The 19,565-nt window shown below is 41.3% G+C and overlaps 1 protein-coding gene across 2 annotated transcripts in view; it reads right to left on the bottom strand.

The window, feature by feature from the left end:
• The window catches only part of SMC5 (structural maintenance of chromosomes 5), a 99,499-nt gene that overhangs the window by 24,337 nt on the left and 55,597 nt on the right, over window positions 1-19,565 (bottom strand). For both annotated transcript variants that reach the window (XM_050944148.1, XM_050944149.1), the window contains exons 10-16: window positions 18,077-18,231; window positions 15,223-15,336; window positions 14,094-14,188; window positions 13,746-13,878; window positions 8,758-8,931; window positions 8,432-8,601; window positions 5,733-5,856 (exon numbers count right to left, since the gene is read on the bottom strand). In XM_050944148.1, the coding sequence (XP_050800105.1) occupies window positions 5,733-5,856; window positions 8,432-8,601; window positions 8,758-8,931; window positions 13,746-13,878; window positions 14,094-14,188; window positions 15,223-15,336; window positions 18,077-18,231 (965 nt within the window). The remainder of the gene's footprint in view (window positions 1-5,732; window positions 5,857-8,431; window positions 8,602-8,757; window positions 8,932-13,745; window positions 13,879-14,093; window positions 14,189-15,222; window positions 15,337-18,076; window positions 18,232-19,565) is intronic.

Genomic DNA, 19,565 nt, shown 5'->3' with positions numbered 1-19,565 from the left:
GGGGTCCCGGAAGGGTGATAGAGTTGGAACAAATTGGTAGTGGTACCCATACTCCACCTTGCATAGGACCCAGTGATCTGAAGTTAACTGGGACCACGCCAGGAGAAAGGAGGAGTGGGATCCCGGCCTGTAACTGGTACGCCGCCCTCGGGCGCACCGTCGAAAGTTCGTCTTTGGTCCCAGTGGTGATTGTGAGGGACCTTGATCTTGGCCCTCTAGGGGTCCTGACAGTCATCTGCGACCATCTCGGCCGTGCTGTCTGCCAAAGTCCTGTCTCTGGCTAAGCACAGAATACGGCGGTGTGGCTGGAGATGGAAAGGCCTGCATTTGGTCACTGGCGTATGCACGCTGAGAGAGCGCATTAGGACCCTGTTGTCCTTCAGGCTTTGCAGCCTGGGGCTGTCTTTGCCGCGAAGAGGCCTGTACCATCAAATGTTAAGTCCTGAATGGTATACTGCAGCTCCGGCCGGAGGTTTGAAATCTGAAGCCATGAGATGCGCCTCATGGCAACACCTGAGGCCAGAGTCCTGGCTGCTGAGTCTGCTGCATCCAATGAGGCCTGGAGAGAAGCTCTGGCCACCTTTTTCCATGCCTCCAAGAGGGCAGCGAACTCTTGGCGGGAGCCTTGAGGGAGAAACTCCGTAAACTTAACCACCGCCACCCAGGTGTTATAATTATAGCGGCTAAGCAAGGCTTGTTGATTTGCCACCTGCTGTAAGGCCCCTGCAGAGTACACCTTGTGGCCGAGTAGGTTCATGCGCCTAGCCTCCTTCGATTTCGGGGCTGGCGCCTGCTGGCCATGCCATTCCCTCTCCTTAACGGACTGAACGACTAGTGAGCAGGGAGGAGAACGGACATACAAGTAGTCGTACCCCTTAGAGGGCACCATATATTTATGCTTGACTCCCCTGGCTGCAGGCAGGATAGAAGCTGGGGACTGCCACGTAGTATCGGCATTCGCCTGGATGGTCCGAATAAATGGGTAGGGCCCCTCTAGTGGGGCAACCGCCGATAGAATGCCCACTACCGGGTCCTCTACCTCCGGGACCTCCTCTACCTGGAGGTCCATATGGAGCGCTACCCTCCTTAGGAGGTCCTGATGGGCTCTCAGGTTGTTGGTGGGCACATCAGAATCGCGGTCCTGAGCATAAGAGCTGTCCGCGTGGGATGACACTGATGCGCGTCTGGATGGCCATGGAGGTGCTGAAAAACCATGGGCAGAGTCTCTGACTCTATGGGACCTTGCCCAACTCGGCACTGGGGACTGGTACCGGGAGGCGTACCGGTACCTGGAACGAGATCCAGACCTGCAACCAGAGCGGTGCCAGGAAGTAGACCGAGATCTCGAGGCTCGACGTCGGGAGCAGCTACAGGAGTCACAGTGCCTGTAGCGGTGCTGGGAACTGGAACAGTGCCGAGAGTAGCGAGTCGGCAAACGGGATACCAACCGGTGCGGCGAGTGCGACTGGTACCGAGGAGGAGAACAGCACCGGTACTGCACATGGTGTCGGGAGCAGGAGTGCCGACGGGACCTGGAGCGTCTGTGGGACCGTGATCATGAACGGTGCCGCTCTGCTGTGCCGACAGAGGATGGTCATATCAAGGGAGGCTTGCCAAGAGACTGTATTACCTGCACCGGTGGTGCCGGGGTCAGACAGCATTGTCTCTGTCATGGCAATGAGATCCCTCGCCGTTGGGAATGTCTCCGGCGTGGAGGGAACAGTAGACTCAACCACAGCGCGTACCGGGGAGCTGTCAGGCACCGGATTCGACGGCCCTCGTGGGACCGGGTTCGACGGTGCCGATGTCGTGCCTCGGCAGGTGTCGGTGCCGGGCGATCCGACCCGACTTAGACGAGCTCTCTGGCTGTGGTGCAGGTGGCACGGAAGCAGCAGGAGCAGGGAGCTCAACCACGGCGCGTGCTGGGGAGCTGTCAGGCACTGGCAGGAGTTGGCGTAGGCTCTCTCAACCTCGGAGAGAGGGAGCAGTGCCGAGTTGACTTTGGTGCCGGTGATGGCCGGTGCCGAAAGGCCTTGGCAGTACCGGCGGGGTCCGGTGCTGAGGAGGCGCTTCTGCCCGCCGATTGATCATCGCTCGGCGCCAAAGGCGGAGGGGTAAGTGAAAGTCCCGCTCCTTTTTGTTCTCGGCTTAAAAGCCTTGCAAATGGGGCACTTAGCTGTCAAGTGCGATTCCCCGAAGCACTTCAAACAGGAGTCGTGCAGATCTCCTGTCAGCATCGGCTTGTGGCAGGCCGAGCACGGTTTAAAACCCGGTGAGCTGGGCCTGGGCTCCGGCACCGGGTGCGGGGAAGGGGCTAGATCCCGAACCCCGCTAACTATTACTAAACTAACTATGCTAGTAAAGAAAAAACGTATAACTATATAAATATATATATAAAAGGATTATAACTATATACACGAGAACTACAAGTAGCTAGGGAAGTGGAGGTTAGCTAAGCAGCGCTCCACTGTTCCAACGACCGACACGGGCGGTAAGAAGGAACTGAATGGTGGCTGGGTCAGCAGGGGTATATATCCAGCGCCATAGCGGCGCCACTCCAGGGGGCGCCAAGCTGACCTACTGAGTGTTGCTAGGGTAAAAATCTTCTGACAAACATGAACGCAGCGCGTGCACACCTAACTGGAATGGATATGAGCAAGCACTCGAAGAAGAACTACATGTTGACTGATAAACACAGTCATCCTAGAGTGTGCTGTTGTTCTTATAAACTGATATTTTAAAATTTAATTTAGAAAATTGTTTGTTCATAAAAATAATATTCCTTCTGAAAAATTAGTTGCTTATTAACAGCATATCACCTATAAAAATTATTTTTAAAAGTAATTTACAAACCCTGGGGGCCCACCGTGCCTTAAAATTGGTTATCTTCTGCAATTCTCTGTGGTTTTCAAAGCTGCTTCAGCCAGATGATCCCACATGATCTGTGAAAGACTCCAACCACTGCCATTCAGGGCCTATCAATACACTCCAAAACAACTCATCTGTTTGACATGATAAGCAGAAACTTCTTTTAATGCTGGCTACTCAGTGCAGCAGAACCAGCATTATTTCACAGGCAACACCCCCCCAAAAAAAAAAAGGATTAGAGGGTTAGCCATGTTAGTCTGTATCCACAAAAACACTCACCCCCAAAGGTGGTAGGAAACAATTGAAGACTTTCACAGAACATGGGAGACCATTTAGCACAAGCAGCACCCCCAAAAGTCTTGTGAACTGAAGATCACTAAGGACACTAGGAAGTTCAGACTTGAAATTAGACGAAGGTTTCTAACCATTAGAGGAGTGACGTTCTGAAACAGCCTTCCAAGGGGAGTAGTGGGGGCAAAAGACATACCTGGCTTCAAGACTAAGCTTGATAAGTTTATGGAGGGGATAGTATGATGAGAGAGCCTAATTTTGGCAATTAATTCGTCTTTGACTACTAGCGGTAAATATGCTGAATGGCTTGTGATAGGATGTTAGATGGGATGGGATCTGAGTTACTACAGAGAATTCTTTCGTGGGTGCTGGCTGGTGAGTCTTGCCCGCAAGCTCAGAGTTTAACTGATCGCCATATTTGAGGTCGGGAAGGAATTTTCCTCCAGGGCAGATTGGCAGAGGCCCTGGAGGTTTTTTGCCTTCCTCTGCAGCATGGGCACGAGTCACTTGCTGGAGGATTCTCTGCACCTTGAGGTCTTCAAACCACGATTTGAGGACTTCAGTAACTCAGACATAGGTTCAGGGTTTGTTACAGGAGTGGGTGGGTGAGATTCTGTGGCCTGCATTGTGCAGGAGGTCAGACTAGATGATCATGATGGTCCCTTCTGACCTTAAAGTCTATGAGGAGTGGGAAGAATATCTACTCTGATTATTAAAACTTAAGGATTTCATTTTATGGTTTTCTACCTTTCCCAAAGAAGTGGCTATTACCATTTATACAACAAAGGTGTACACAATATTTATAATATGTATGACTTATTTGCTATTCCAAGAAGTTTAAAATTACTGAAGGGCCACAGACAAATTGAGAAATAGTCAGTTCTTTAAAAACCCCAGTTCAAAGTAATTTCAGCTACTGCACCTGACCCTCCGTTGATTTTTGTGATTTTACAATTGCATTTTGCAATTTGTAAAAAAAAAAAAGGGTGGGATATGTCTCAGATGCTGTGTGAAAAACCCACCTGGAGTAGACAGACTAACTATGCAGAGGAAACACAAATGAAACATGCACAAATGCTGTCAAATAGACAAAAACAAACAAACTAGAAAAAATTACAGAAAAGATTTTTCTTTCTGAATTATCATAAACTGGGGTATTTCTTGTAGGACCAAGAAAATATGTTCATACAGAAGTAACAATAAGAAAGCGGTCTTAGGAACATAAAATTAATTGAAAAATGTATATGGGGATAGAAGAAATTTGGTGAAAAGGTTATATACTGCACATATGTTTGCTAGGCAATTTCATGGGCTGTAAGCCTCTTTAGCTAGGAAGGTGGCAGCTTTTATCCAAGTCAGTTTATAATATTTAAAAGCATCAAAGAGTCCTGTGGCACCTTATAAACTAACAGACGTTTTGGAGCATGAGATTTCGTGGGTGAATACGCACTTCATCGGATGCATGTAGTGGAAATTTCCAGGGGCAGAGGGGTGTGTGTGTGTGTGCGTGTGTGTGCGTGTGTGTGCAAGCAAGGAGGAGGATAAAGATAACGAGGTTAGTTCAATCAGGGAAGACGAGTCCCTCTTCTAGCAGTTGAGGTGTGAAAACCAAGGGAGGAGAAACTGGTTTTGTAGTTGGCAAGCCATTCACAGTCTTTGTTTAATCCTGAGCTGATGGTGTCAAATTTGCAGATGAACTGAAGCTCAGCAGTTTCTCTTTGAAGTCTGGTTCTGAAGTTTTTTTTGCTGCAGTATGGCTACCTTAAGATCTGCTATTGTGTGGCCAGGGAGGTTGAAGTGTTCTCCTACAGGTTTTTGTATATTGCCATTCATAACATATGATTTGTGTCCACTTATCCTTTTCTGTAGAGACTGTCCAGTTTGGCCGACGTACAATGCCCCTCTGCTATGTAGCCATTCTGCAGCAAAAAAACTTCAGGACCAGACTTCAAAGAGAAACTGCTGAGCTTCAGTTCATCTGCAAATTTGACACCATCAGCTCAGGATTAAACAAAGACTGTGAATGGCTTGCCAACTACAAAACCAGTTTCGCCTCCCTTGGTTTTCACACCTCAACTGCTAGAAGAGGGCCTCATCCTCCCTGACTGAACTAACCTCATTATCTCTAGCCTGCTCCTTGCTTGCATATATATACACACCTGCCCCTGGAAATTTCCACTACATGCATCTGATGAAGTGGGTATTCTCCCACGAAAGCTCATGCTCCAGAATGTCTGTTAGTCTATAAGGTGCCACAAGACTCTTTGCTGCTTTTACAGATCCAGACTAACACGGCTACCCCTCTGATACTATAATATTTAAGTATCCATGTAGTAAATTGTGCACACCAACAACAGAAAGTGGAGTGAGTTTATATGGGCTACGTTCAAACGAAGCACATATTCATGTAGCAGAAGTAAACGTAGCTCTTTTAACAATAAAAACCTACATTTCAAAACATCTCCCACTATTAAGGCAGCTCCACTTCTCTCCCCTCACCCCTTTTTTATTTTTAACTACACTAGGCCCTTCACAACAACGAAAAAGTGTATAAAACTAAGAAGGAGCCATACCTTTATGAGTTGCATTAATTCTGTAACAAGTTTTGCTTTTTGGACATTAATTTCTTTGATCCTAGCATTTGTTTGTTGAGACTCCTCTTCTAGATTGATGGCATCTTGCTCCATCTGTTTCAAACTATGAAAGAAACCAATTTATTATTAATACTGATTAAATCACGCTGAGATACCCAGGTTCTTAATCCCAAAGGATCCATCATAAATGAACACATTGAGAATTAGAAGAGGTGCAACTGCCCTTACTAAATAAAGAAAAAGGGGAAATGATTTTTCTGCCTCTTGACTTCCTGCCCCTCCCATCCTAAATGATTCTGTAAAAATTCAGCAGAAAATGTTATCTGTAAAAGAGATCTCATTCTTAACTATGGTTCTAAAACAAATCTTACATTCCTCCTCCATTTCCTTTTTCTATTGTCTGTAAGCAGACTAAATGCAGGTCAGCTTTCCAAAAAAGGTGATAATGTTGCTCTATGGATTAGAACACCATCTCAAACCCAAAACTGAATTTATCCTCTTCCAGAACTTAGATTCTTCTACATGATAACGGTACAGCTATCAGACACTGTCTTTTGATTGTTAAGACTGAGAGTATGTATCACTAAGACTATGCCTGCACTACAGACTCTACAGTCACACAGCTATGGTGCTGCAGATGTGCTGCTATGGCACGGTAGCGTAGACACTTCCTACACTAACAGAAGGGGTTTCTCTGTTGATGTAGGTAATCTACCTCTCTGAGAGGCAGTTGCTAGACTGATGCAAGAATTCTTCTGTCAGCTTAGCTGTGTCTACAGAGGGGTTAGGTCAACTTAATTATGTTGCACAGGATGCAAAAACTTTCAGACCTGAGTGATGAAGCTAGGTTGACTTAAGTTTTAAGTGTAGGCCTAATTTTAGAGTAAAGACTCTTACAACATCCTTGTCATTATCCCCAAACCAAGCATTTTCAACCCAAGAAATTCAGAATTAAGATTACACCTATAAGAAATCTGAACGTGTTAAGGCAAGTAATGCACAATTAAGACACTCAAGCAATCCTAACTGTACCCTGTAATGTAGTCATTCAGTGAGGATAAAATTACAATTAAGGCATTTTAGAGTGTGTTCCCAAAAAGATTAAACTGATATTTTCCCCCTTATCGCATCATTACAAGGCAGAGTTAAGGCTGTTTTCTTTAATTTCTGTTATATGTATTAATTTATGAAAAGCAGCTACTTATCTTCTCTTATTGCACTCAGTGCAGAAGAGAGTTTGGAAATTTTGGCCTATGTTTTAAAGCCTGGTTTCTCAAAGTTAGGCACTTAAATAACAGCGGCTTGATTTTCAGAGATGCTGAGTATCTGCACTCTCACTGACTTCAGAAAATTTGGCCACTTATTTAGGAGTCCAGTTTCAAAATTTTGGTCAAATATTTTAAGAGTGGTTACACATTAGCACAAAGCTTCAAAAATTATTTGCCTCCTCTTTTTACTGACAAAAAATATTTTCTCCACTATATGATAAACCTTAAGATAAAAAGTGACTGAGTTTTCTGGTACTGAAGCAGTGCAACATACAACTGATTAGGAGATCTGAATTAAAGAGAAACTTCAGGATTTTGTCTTCACTTGACTAATGGAGATTAAGCAACAGGATTAGTTTTTGGGAGGAAGGTTTAACTTGCTATAACCCATTCTGGCAACAACAAAGCAGAACTAAATCTGAATTTAGAAACTACTGTCTATACTTTATCCTCTAATGATATCCTAGGAAAATGAAGCAACATTGTAACATTAAGATGCCAGGAGGCTACATGATCACATTTAGGTCAGCGCATTTATCTTTGTAGCACTCGCTATAATGTACTTTATTTCCCATCTCATCAGCAAAAAAAAATATAATGGTGTTTCATGAGAGTACTAAGATAATATTTGAAGATGAACCCGTTTAGGGTTGAGGCTTCAGTTTGGTTTTTCAAGTGTTTATGAAAAAAAGACCAGATAACATCTCTGTTGATCATGTAAAATTGTGATAACCTTGTAACAGACCAAAACACCCATGGGAAACTAGATTAAGGGTTTGTCTATACACAAAGGTTGTACTGCTTTAACTATATTGGTAGTTGAAGTGTACAATCACATAGTGCAGATGCGTGTATACCAGTATAAAGGTGCTTATATCAGTATGCTTATTCCTCTAAGGGAAAATAAATACAACTATTAGGGGTATAAAGGTACCTTTAGACTGGTATAACAACATCCAGTATAATTATTTTATTTTAATCCTCCTCCTCCTCCCCCTCCTCATTTGTATCAGAAACTGTTTCACCAGTATACAAAACTGAGCGTAGACCAGACTTAAGAGAACTAATATATCCTCACTGGTGACCTCAATCACAGATGAACCTACCTATATTTCAAAAGTGAAAGGTGGGAGAATTAAGTCTCTGCATCAGCTATACCACCCCATTTCTGAAGCCTAGCTGCCAACTAGTTCTTAAGAATAAATTATATCTTATCAGAATCAACGGGCTAGAGGTAGCCAAGATACATTTTAGGGATTGCTTGTTATTTCCATTTTGTTATTGAAATGGCCCTAGTCACAACATACAAAATCATAACTGATGTTAATACTTCAGACTTATTTCTGTATCTTAATGCTGTCTCAGCAAGAGAAAATATTTGCAATCAAACAGGCTCATCAGAAGTCATACCTATCATGTTTCATACTAATTTTCGATTCCAGTTGTTTCCTTTTGTTTTTTCTCTCCAAACGTTCCTTCTTTTGCTGCCTCAGCTCATTATCTTTGCGTTCCAGACCCTTCTGCCTCTCATATAATGTATGCAATTGAGAATCCCGTAACTGGAAAAGTCTATTAATATCCTATAGTAAATAGTGACACAAAAAATCTTTAATATTCTCATTACAATCATACCAGATCCAGGCCAAATAATACAGTTTTACTGAACAAAAAATTGGGAGTATTTCAATCTAAGTACTTCGGAATTTTTTTCGAAACACTAAAATAAAGCAGCCTACCTTTAGTTGGTTTTCCAACTGCCTTCTTTCATCTGCATCTACTGTGACAGTGAGAAACTGCGCTGGTCTCAGGGATGTGTTACTAGAAATAGTTTGGTTTGTATAAGCAGACACTCTCACTGAATACCTTTCTTCTGCTGTGTAGATTTGCTTAAATTTGGTTTCTTGTATGACCTAAACATGAAAAACAAAGCCATTTGACAAAAATCTTATGTAAGGCTCACCTATTCTGAACAAGGAAGATTATTTTCAGAATAGGAAATAAACTAACTATGATTTGGAGCGAGGATACTAAAATTAGTCAAGTTTCTGGTGTATGAACACGCATTGCATAAAGGAGATTCAACGAGTTTGTTGCATCATTGAATTTGAAGTTTTTGCTGACAAAGTAGCAATAAAAAAAAATACATCACTCATTCTGTGTTGTCATACAAAGTAAAACAACTTCTGTGATGAGTGAATGACTCCTGTATAGACACAAAACTATATAGGTAGTTCTTTCAGATTTTTGGAGAAGAAAGATGCTATATAAATGTCTATTATGGTATTCCAAAGAGTTACCATTTGAGTTAAGTCCCAAAGCAAAATTGAGACTTTAGTTAAGAACAGATACCTGAAAGGAAGTGTGGAATTTATCACTGAATTTATCATTATTCTTTTAAAATCTCATACCTACCCTGATATCTGGTACTTCATGATTCACTGAAGACACTCAAGATGGAGACATCAGAAGTAAGAGAAGTCTCATTACAACCCATGGTACTGCAATATTTCAGAAGGGTTATGTGACATCCTCAATGAATCACAATGAATTAAGAAGTTTCCAGAATGGAAAATAATTAGAAAATTATTAATTAAAAATCTCTGTACAAAATTCTCCCCACAACCTGGATACTGTGAGGTTACTGAGTACAGAAATCTGTGCTTAACTAAGTCTTCATTTTGCTTTGCAGTTCACCTTAAGGTTGAGAGGACAATTCCATTCTAACTCTTTTTTCTCCTTCAGGTCTACGAGCAAACCTTCCCATGCGTGGTCTGAGCCCAAAAATTAATTTGTTTGCAACACTGTAGTAAAATGAATTTAAGTATTAGAGTTACTATGAGAGCATGAGGAATACCACACATTTCACTGAAAAAAAACAGTTGTGGTGCCCAAATAACTCAAAACAGCCAATATAAAATTCACATAACACCTCACATTGCTGTGGTCCACACAGCAGAGGAAAGAAAATCAGGCCAAATTTAAGTGAAGGAAAAGATTTAAAATTATTAATGTTTGAAATTTCATGTTTGTGTAACCACAGTAGAAAAGCAGCAAAGAATCCTGTGGCACCTTATAGACTAACAGACGTTTTGGAGCATGAGCTTTCGTGGGTGAATACCCACTTCCTCAGATGCAGGTAATGGAAATTTCCAGGGGCAGGTATATATATGCTAGCAAGTAAGCTAGAGATAACGAGGTCAGTTCAATCAGGGAGGATGAGGCCCTGTTCTGGCAGTTGAGGTGTGAAAACCAAGAGAGGAGAAACTGGTTCTGTAATTGGCAAGCCCTTCACAGTCTTTGTTCAATCCTGAGCTGATGGTGTCAAATTTGCAGATGAACTGAAGCTCAGCAGTTTCTCTTTGAAGTCTGGTCCTGACGTTTTTTTGCTGCAGGATGGCCACCTTAAGGTCTGCTATAGTGTGGCCAGGGAGGTTGAAGTGCTCTCCTACAGGTTTTTGTATATTGCCATTCCTAATGTCTGATTTGTGTCCATTTATCCTTTTCCGTAGAGACTGTCCAGTTTGGCCGATGTACATAGCAGAGGGGCATTGCTGGCATATGATGGTGTATATTACATTGGTGGATGTGCAAGTGAATGAACCAGTGACGGTGTGGCTGATCTGGTTAGGTCCTGTGATGGTGTCGCTGGTGTAGATATGTGGGCAGAGTTGGCATCGAGGTTTGTTGCATGGATTGGTTCCTGAGCTAGAGTTATTATGGTGCGGTGTGCAGTTACTGGTGAGAATGTTTCAGGTTGGCAGGTTGTCTGTGGGCAAGGACTGGCCTGCCACCCAAGGCCTGTGAAAGTGTGGGATCATTGTCCAGGATGGGTTGTAGATCCTTGATGATGCGTTGGAGGGGTTTTAGCTGGCGGCTGTATGTGATGGCCAGTGGAGTCCTGTTGGTTTCTTTCTTGGGTTTGTCTTGCAGTAGGAGGCTTCTGGGTACACGTCTGGCTCTGTTGATCTATTTCCTTATTTCCTTGTGCGGGTATTGTAGTTTTGAGAATGCTTGGTGGAGATTTTGTAGGTGTTGGTCTCTGTCTGAGGGGTTAGAGCAGATGCGGTTTACCTCAGTGCTTGGCTGTAGACAATGGATCGTGTGATGTGCCCGGGATGGAAGCTGGAGGCATTAAGGTAGGCATAGCGGTCGGTAGGTTTTCGATATAGGGTGGTGTTAATGTGACCATCACTTATTTGCACCGTGGTGTCAAGAAAGTGGACCTCCCATGTAGATTGGTCCAGGCTGAGGTTGATGGTGGGGTGGAAGCTGTTGAAATCGTGGTGGAATTTTTCCAGAGTCTCCTTCCCATGGGTCCAGATGATGACGATGTCATCAATGTAGCGTAGGTAGAGAAGGGGCATGAGTGGACGAGAGCTGAGGAAGCGTTGTTCCAGGTCGGCCATAAAGATATTGGCATATTGTGGGGCCATGCGGGTGCCCATAGCAGTGCCACTGATCTGGAGATATATATTGTCATCAAATTTGAAATAGTTGTGTGTAAGTATAAAGGCACAGAGCTCAGCAGCCAGTTGTGCTGTGGCATCATCAGGGATAGTGTTCCTGACAGCTTGTATTCCATCTGTGTGTGGGATGTTTGTGTAGAGAGCCTCTACATCCATGGTGGCTAGGATGGTGTTTTCTGGGAGGTCACCAATGCATTGTAGTTTCCTCAGGAAATCAGTGGTGTCACGGAGATAGCTGGGAGTGCTGGTGGCATAGGGTCTGAGTAGAGAGACCATATATCCAGACAGTCCTTCAGTGAGAGTGCCAATGCCCGAGATGATGGGGCGTCCAGGATTTCCGGGTTTGTGGATCTTGGGTAGTAGATAGAATAACCCTGGTCGGGGCTCTAGGGGTATGTTGATTTCTTCTGGTGTTAGTGTAGGGAGTGTCCTGAGTAGATGCTGTAGTTTCTTAGTGTATTCCTCAGTGGGATCTGAGGGAAGTGGCCTGTAGAATTTGGTATTGGAGAGTTGTCTGGCTGCCTCCTTTTGGTAGTCAGACCTGTTCATGATGACAACGGCACCTCCTTTATCAGCCTCTTTGATGAGAAAAGTTATTAGCTCCTATTCTGGGCTACAGAAAGTATCATTTATGACTTCAAGTGGTATAAAATATTAGGTAAGTGCTACAAGAGGAGTTTTTGTTTCAAAATAAATAGCCGATCACATGATCAGTAGGCAAATTATTGTTGACATTTTGGAACTGGTGGGATTCTCTCACCTGCCACCATGAATGATGAATTGGGAGTGTGACAGTTCCCTGTCGGGGTGGGGGGAGAACTACTTGATACTTGAAAGCATTCCCTTCATAGATATTTTAAAACTGCTGTTCTACCCCAGGTATATCATGAACACATTAGGTTGGTGAACTGGGGGCTCCTTTTCATCCATACCCATAGGATGAGTTGCCAGAAGAGGAGAAAAAAAGTTTTTTGGACTTCTTTCACCTTCCAGTAAGTGCCCCCAGAGGACATGTGGAGAAGTGTCATTTCTCACATGGGAAGCACAATTTCCAGCAGAGTTGAGGAGCAGCTGCCAGCTCTCCTCAGCTAATGCACCAGAGATGTGTTTTGGACATAGACGGGCACGCCAGCAAATCTTGAGCACGTAACAAGTGACTCCTTTTTCCTCCCCATCAAAAGGATGGGCTTCAAGACCAGTAGATAGCTCCTTTGAAATAAGGAGGTGAAAGGGAATTTCTTATCTTCTAACCATCTCATCTACCCTGCTGTTCTCTCCCTAACATATGAGAGAGAAAGAGACAGATAACCCCTCTCAGACAAATAAGGGGCAAGCTTCCCTGCCTGGAGACCTTATTCCTTGAATGAGCATTAATTTTCCCTTTCTCCCTATTGAGGAGAACAGGCTCCCTTAGAAATGTGAATTTCCAACCATAACCCAGAAGAAAAAGCAATTTTTCACTTTGGAATTCCAATCTCTGTGCAAGGTGAAAAACAACTGTTCACCACAAACAGAACTACTGGTGCTGAAGGGAGTATTTCTTATTACAGTCGCAAGTGCAAATCTTAAATGCATAAGTCAGCACTGAGTGAGGTATGGGGGGGAAGGAGAGAGAGAGCACGCGTGCACAGGCTTCCCAGGAAGGTGACTCTTTCTGTCAGCCCATTTAAATCAAGTCTAAATTTCTTGTATCTCCTTTATCAAAACAAATAATACAATGAGGAGGTTACAAGACTATATTAGATATAAGACATTTCAAGCAGAAAGTATTTTCCAATTACTGCTCTCAATAGTTCACTGTTTCAAGTTGGGGTCATGAGATTTCCTAGCTCCAAAATGAAAACATTTATTTTAAAATTTGGAAAGCTAGTAAATGTTTGTAGTTTATTTTACTTTAAAAGTACCCAGAAATTTTCAGACCTGGCCACCCAAAAAGCGTACTTGGTTACTACAAAACAGATTAATAGTTTTGACTTTTTACCATAATAAACCTCTGAGTTTTAGAGATTTGATTAGTGCATTACTAGGGTAAGATGAACATTTAACTTCCTGTGAAGCACTACAACCAACAGTTTGCTCCAATGTGTTAAAATCTACTCATTATGTAAGCCACTGGCCTTGGTTTTCTCCCCACTAAGTAGGTGAAAAGTTTTATTTGTACCCAAAATGAACTTTTTTCATATCGATTTTACAGCAACTTTCCTAAATATGGTCTTAAGAAAATCATAGTCCTACTCATGTTATTTAGCACCTCTCACCCTTTCAATCATGCTTCTGGTCTTCTCAGTTCCCACAGGGACATCATGAACACGATACTGGGAACAAAGGTAACTCATCACAGGATGAGGAGCATCAAATAACTCTCGTAAATAAGAGAAAAAACCATATTGGCTGAGGAAGAGAAAAGGTGAAAATCACAAATAGATCTTTAACCAGTTTTGTTTATGACAAGTTAGCACAAATATTCAGAAAGAAAAAAACATTAGATCTTGAGGTAAGAGTTTGATTTGCAATATAAAGGATGGTGCACAGCTACATCATTTTGCACTGAGACCAAAATATTCAATGTTGACAATAGTTTTAAGGTTAAGTATTTCATTACTTACTGCAACTCTTCAACTGATCTTGAAGGTCTATTTTCAGCACATGACACAGTAGGTGCACATACAGCATTAACTTTTAATTTCTGATGGTCACGCACCTAAATGTGACACCAAACAAGATATTCAGTAACAAAAAACAAGAATTTTGAGTGAAATTAAAATGATACTAATGTATGAAAAAGATGTATTTCATAGAAGCAAACATTTCCTTTATATTGACTTAACCTCACAACCATGCATCTGAAATTATTCTGACTTCCACATGATAACCAGAGTTATTTACATCCACTGAGGCTTTCTTTTTCTCTACGTTCAGTTAGCAGAAAACTGTGGTCAGTTGGCCAGTTGAAAGAAAGAAAAGAAGAGTCCTCCTTATGTTTTTCCCCCCCATTAATGATCAATCTCCTTAGTAATGTTGCCTTGGTGACCTTCAAAATCCTGGACAGAAATTAGTTACTGTAGCAAGAAGATCCTTTCTGCGTCAGCATCTGGGAAATATGTAACAGAGATGTGAACTAACCCCTCCAGAGGTTTAACTGATCTTTTTATCAATTCCTTAAATATATATATTTTCAATTTCAATTTACTAGACAAGACGAAATATCCAGTAAAAAAAGGTATTTCAACAAAAACGTGAAAGGAACACAAACCACTAAAACATATGCAAGCATCCATAAAAACCCACAACTGTGGTGCCCCAACCAGCTGAGTTCTCCAAAAGCCACTACCTAACTACCACCATGTAGGAAAAGCTTTTCAAGAAAATACATTAGTCAAAAAAACAGCAGTCACTGACAGTCAAATTCAGAGCCCACTGTCCCACCTAAGTAGCTGAGCCAGCTATAAGTCAGATGCATAGGGAAGCAAGAGCAAAAAATCCTCCTCTCTGGATTATGAAAAATCTTGCTCTTTTATTTAAATTATGCAAGAGAAAAATCAGGTGGGAGTCTGCATATCTGTGGTCTCAGTACAGTTTACAAAAAAACCCTGATCTTACCTAGCAAATGTATTATTACATAATGCATAAATTACTTAGTGGTCATAACAAGTATGCCCTAAACTGGAGGGCTCCTGCATCAATATTATTTATTTTAAGCTACATTTTTAGCACGTTATATGACCAAGTACTTGCCTCCCGAAGAAATATTTCCATGTCTTCTTGACTTTCAAAAACAAAGGCCCTCATATCATTTACTGAAATGTGATTTTCAACATATTTAGCATGTCTATTGTCTTTCATGTTTATCTGCTCAGATAAAAAGACAAAGGAAGATCATGGAGCGATGTAATATAATTATAAAAATAAAACACATTAAAAACAACAAACAACATAAGACAGGTAATATCCAAGCCAACATTTAATAAAACAAAGGCAATACTTTGTTCTAAGGCAGGGGTTGTCCTAGACAGATAGTTAAGGGTTAATGTCTCTTTTACCTGTAAAGGGTTAACAAACAGGGAACCAAACACATGACCAGGGGACCAATCAGGAGACAAGATACTTTCAAATCTTGGTGGAGGGAAGCCTTTGTTTGTGTTTTTTGGTTTTTGCTTTGTTCTCTCTGGGTCCTGGAAGGAACTGGACGTGCAACCAGGTTTCTCGCCAATTTCCCTGCTACAGTTTCTTATATATTCAGAATAGTGAGTAATTTAGTAAGAAAGGCGGTTATAGTCTTTTGATTGTTTCTGTATTTGCAAATGTGTAGTTTGCTGGAAGTATTTTAAATTGTATCTTGCTGGGGGGGAGGCTTCTTTGTTGTTTTTATAAGCTGACAGACCCTGTAACTTTTTACCATCTAAACTGCAGAGATAAACTTTTACCATTTTTCTCTCTCTTTTTTTAAAAGTTTTGCTTTTAAAACCTGTCTAATTTTTCCCCCTTGTTGAGGCTCAAGGGAATTGAGCCTGTACTTAACAGGGAGGGAGGGGAGAAGGGGGAATCCCTTTGTTTTAGATTCACGGAGCTTTAATCTGTTTTGCCCCTGGGTGAGGGAGAAAGGGGAGAGGAGGGGAAGGGACATTCCTCCCAGTTTTAAGATTCAAGGAGTTTGAATCACGGTAATCTTCCAGGGTAACCCAGGGAGGGAAATCCTAGGAAAGGCAACGGTGAGGGGGGTCTGGGTCTTGGGGGTCCCCAGGGAAGGTTTTGGGGGGACCAGAGTGTATCAGGCACTGGAATTCCTGATTGGTGGCAGCTTATCAGATCTAAGCAGGTAATTAAGCTTAGAGGAATTCATGCTAGTACCTATATTTTGGACGCTAAGGTTCAGAATTGGGAATTATATTATGATAGGGGTAGGCAACTTATGGCACAGGTACCAAAGGCAGCAAGCGAGCAATTTTCAGTGACACTCACACTGCTTCGGTCCTGGCCACCGGTCTGAGGGGCTCTGCATTTTAATTTTAAATGAATCTTCTTAAACATTTTTAAAACTTTATTTACTTTACATACAACAACAGTTTAGTTATATATTATAGACTTATAGCAAGAGACCTTCTAAAAATGTTATCATGCATTACTGGAACGCAAAACCTTAAATTAGAGTGAATTAATGAAGACTCAGCACACCACTTCTGAAAGGCTGCTGAACCCTGCTCTAAGGAAAGGTGGAAATATCAGAAAACTCCATTTTCATAGCAAGGATATTCATATGCAGTTCTCATTGGATTTCACTAGTAGCTAGTGAGCACATCTAAACATAAATATAGAAACCCAAGGCCCTGTGAGGAGACAGATGATTTGGAATTTACTAGAAGTTAATCTGGCTTTCTCAAAAGAATTCTCAGACAAAACAAATCCATTGTTTAAGATGAAGGAAGGTTTTTGTACCCTGGTAAAATATGGTAATACTAGGAACATATCAATACACTAAAATGATATCATACTATCAGCTGTAAAAGGATCAAGATATGTTTGAGAAAACCAACACACACTACTATATAACTCTATTAAATAGAGCGGCAATTGACCAAAGTTTGATTGCTTCCACTAGTGATTTCAGAACTGGTGAGCTTGTTTTAATTGATTTAAAAGTTTCAGATGTTCCTAAAACTCTCAAAGAAACAGGATTATATTGTACAGTAGAGATTAGGGAGAAAAAGATTCAGATGTTCATTAACACTGTGAAGATTAACTAGCCTTGAAGGAGAAAGGTAATGGCCCTTAGATCAAGATATCTTTTTGATTAACTTGACCTGACAACGCTATATCCAGTAGGAGCGAATGATCTGGAAAAGGCAAAAATAATATTTGATTCTGATAACGCAAAACCATTTCGGGCATTTCCAAAACTAGCATGAAGCAGCAAGTTTAGAAGGATTAGTAAAACTTAGTTATTGACTTCTGAGTACCTAAAACTATATAAAATGAACATTACTGACAACTATTAGCAATAATAGGAAAGTCTGGCCAAGAAACAAACCAAGACTGAGCACAGACTGAACGCCTCTATGCCTGCAGCTAGATGTAGGAAAGCAGCAAGTGAAGCAGGTGGGGAGCAAAAGTCTTCTTAAAACTTTTGTTCTGAATATTCAGAACTATGAGAAGGCTCGCATATAATCCCAATCACCACTGCTTTCTTAGAAGATTCCCAAATTTCAGAGGAATACAAGAGGGATATCTCTCACCAGCTGGAATTTGTAGAGGCCACCTTGAAGAAGGGCAGTTCCATTGGAAACCTATATGTTGGATGGCTGAAAATACTCTGTGTTCATCCATGTAACAACATACCCAAGGTGCAAAGGAGTCTAGTAAAACTTTCACACTTGTTATATTACTTGCATGAAAAAAATTACACATCTTAACCAGCTGCAGACTTTGATTTAAATGTACTCCAGTTTGCTAACTCACCGCAGAACAGTAGATAAGCTAGGGGGCCTCTAGATTTTAAGTTTATAATAGAAATAACAACCAATCCAGAATTTAATTTTTTTTAAGACACACTATTAGCCACTAATTAGTATTATACTCAAGCAAATTTTCTTACTGCAAGCATCATGGGTTCACAGACACTTCTTTTAAATCGGTCTTTGTTCTCCCTTAGCCACAGAAGAGCATTGTGTGTGTCTCGGTATCTCCCTCTGAGCTTATCTTCCTTCAGATTCATCATATTGTTAAACTGTACAATACGATCAGTTACTCCTGTAATTTTGTTAAGAAAGTTATATTAAGTCAAGCCTACACATCACAAATAAAGATTTCTAATGTTTAATAATTATAGTGCTACAGTATTATGGTTAGGAAAGAGCGTTTCTTATTTTCATACACTTGTGACCAGTATCCCATCCATTCTAAAGCATGTACGCAATTAAAATTTTAAATCCCAGAGCTATGTGAAATAAACAGATATGTGCTTCAAAACAGAGATTAACAATATCCAGGTATAAATATTAATATTCAAATTAATTTTTGCAATAGGCCTATTCTAGGTGCAGAGATATTCAAGTAAACAATTGCCAAATAATACAGCCAAAAATCCTGGTCTGCCACTATCTTAAAGAACACCCAAACCTTCTCCTCCACTACTAGAAAAAGGGAGGAGAAAGAGAATGAAATGTTATACTTGTGGGGATTGGGGGATAAGAAACTTCTATTTCAGTACTTTTCTATTTATTTATTTGGTGACAACAGAAAAATGTTGCTGTAATGCAAGAATGGTGTGGGAGGGTTCTTGCCACCCAAGAGAGGAAAGGGAGAACTCATTCTCCCTCTGAAGACACACAGAAGTAGCATTCTTCATGTCACCTCCTTTTGGGAGGGACCTTGAGGTTTCCACATGATAAGAAAAAAATACTACAAAATCTTCCAGGAACACACAGAATGTTTCCAATCTACAGTCTCCAACAATGGGGAAGGAGGACAGTCTTGTGCTTATGACACTGGACTGGGATTCAGGAGACCATGGTTCAATTTCCTATTTTTCTAGACCTCACTAAGCAGGACAGTCAGTCTCTCTGTGCCTCAGTTTTCCATTGGGGTACTGCAAGGATAAATCCATAAATATATGAGAGGTGTTTTGATACCATAGTGTTGGGGCCATACAGACAAAGAATGTGTGGAAGCAAGTTAATCAAGAAGAGCTCTAAAAAGATAAATTTTAATTCTAGCTCTCAAGTTACATCAAGACAGAACTAACACAAAAGGCCAGGCTAATATTAAAAAGCGCAGTGTAATTCGTTAAGGATAGGAAAGGCTGGCCTCCAAGTTCATCTAACAAAGGCAGAAGGAGAAACAGTCACTAAAATATTGCCATTTTACACATAGCATCTTGGCACCATGCCACATTTAATTCTAGTTTAAATGAATACCATCAATTTAATAAAATGACCATTTCTGTCTGAATTTTTTTTAACTTAATGTTACAAGTAACATCTAAAATTACTATAATAAAGAAAAACCCTTCTGTATTTTGTTTACTTTATGCATCTGATGTGACTGAAAAGTCAGTTTCAGCATTTCTCCTGTACAGTCTATCA

This window comes from Gopherus flavomarginatus, chromosome 3, assembly GCF_025201925.1.
Source record: "Gopherus flavomarginatus isolate rGopFla2 chromosome 3, rGopFla2.mat.asm, whole genome shotgun sequence".
Classification (NCBI taxonomy): Eukaryota; Metazoa; Chordata; order Testudines; family Testudinidae; genus Gopherus; species Gopherus flavomarginatus.
This window is presented reverse-complemented; position numbering and strand designations above follow the sequence as displayed.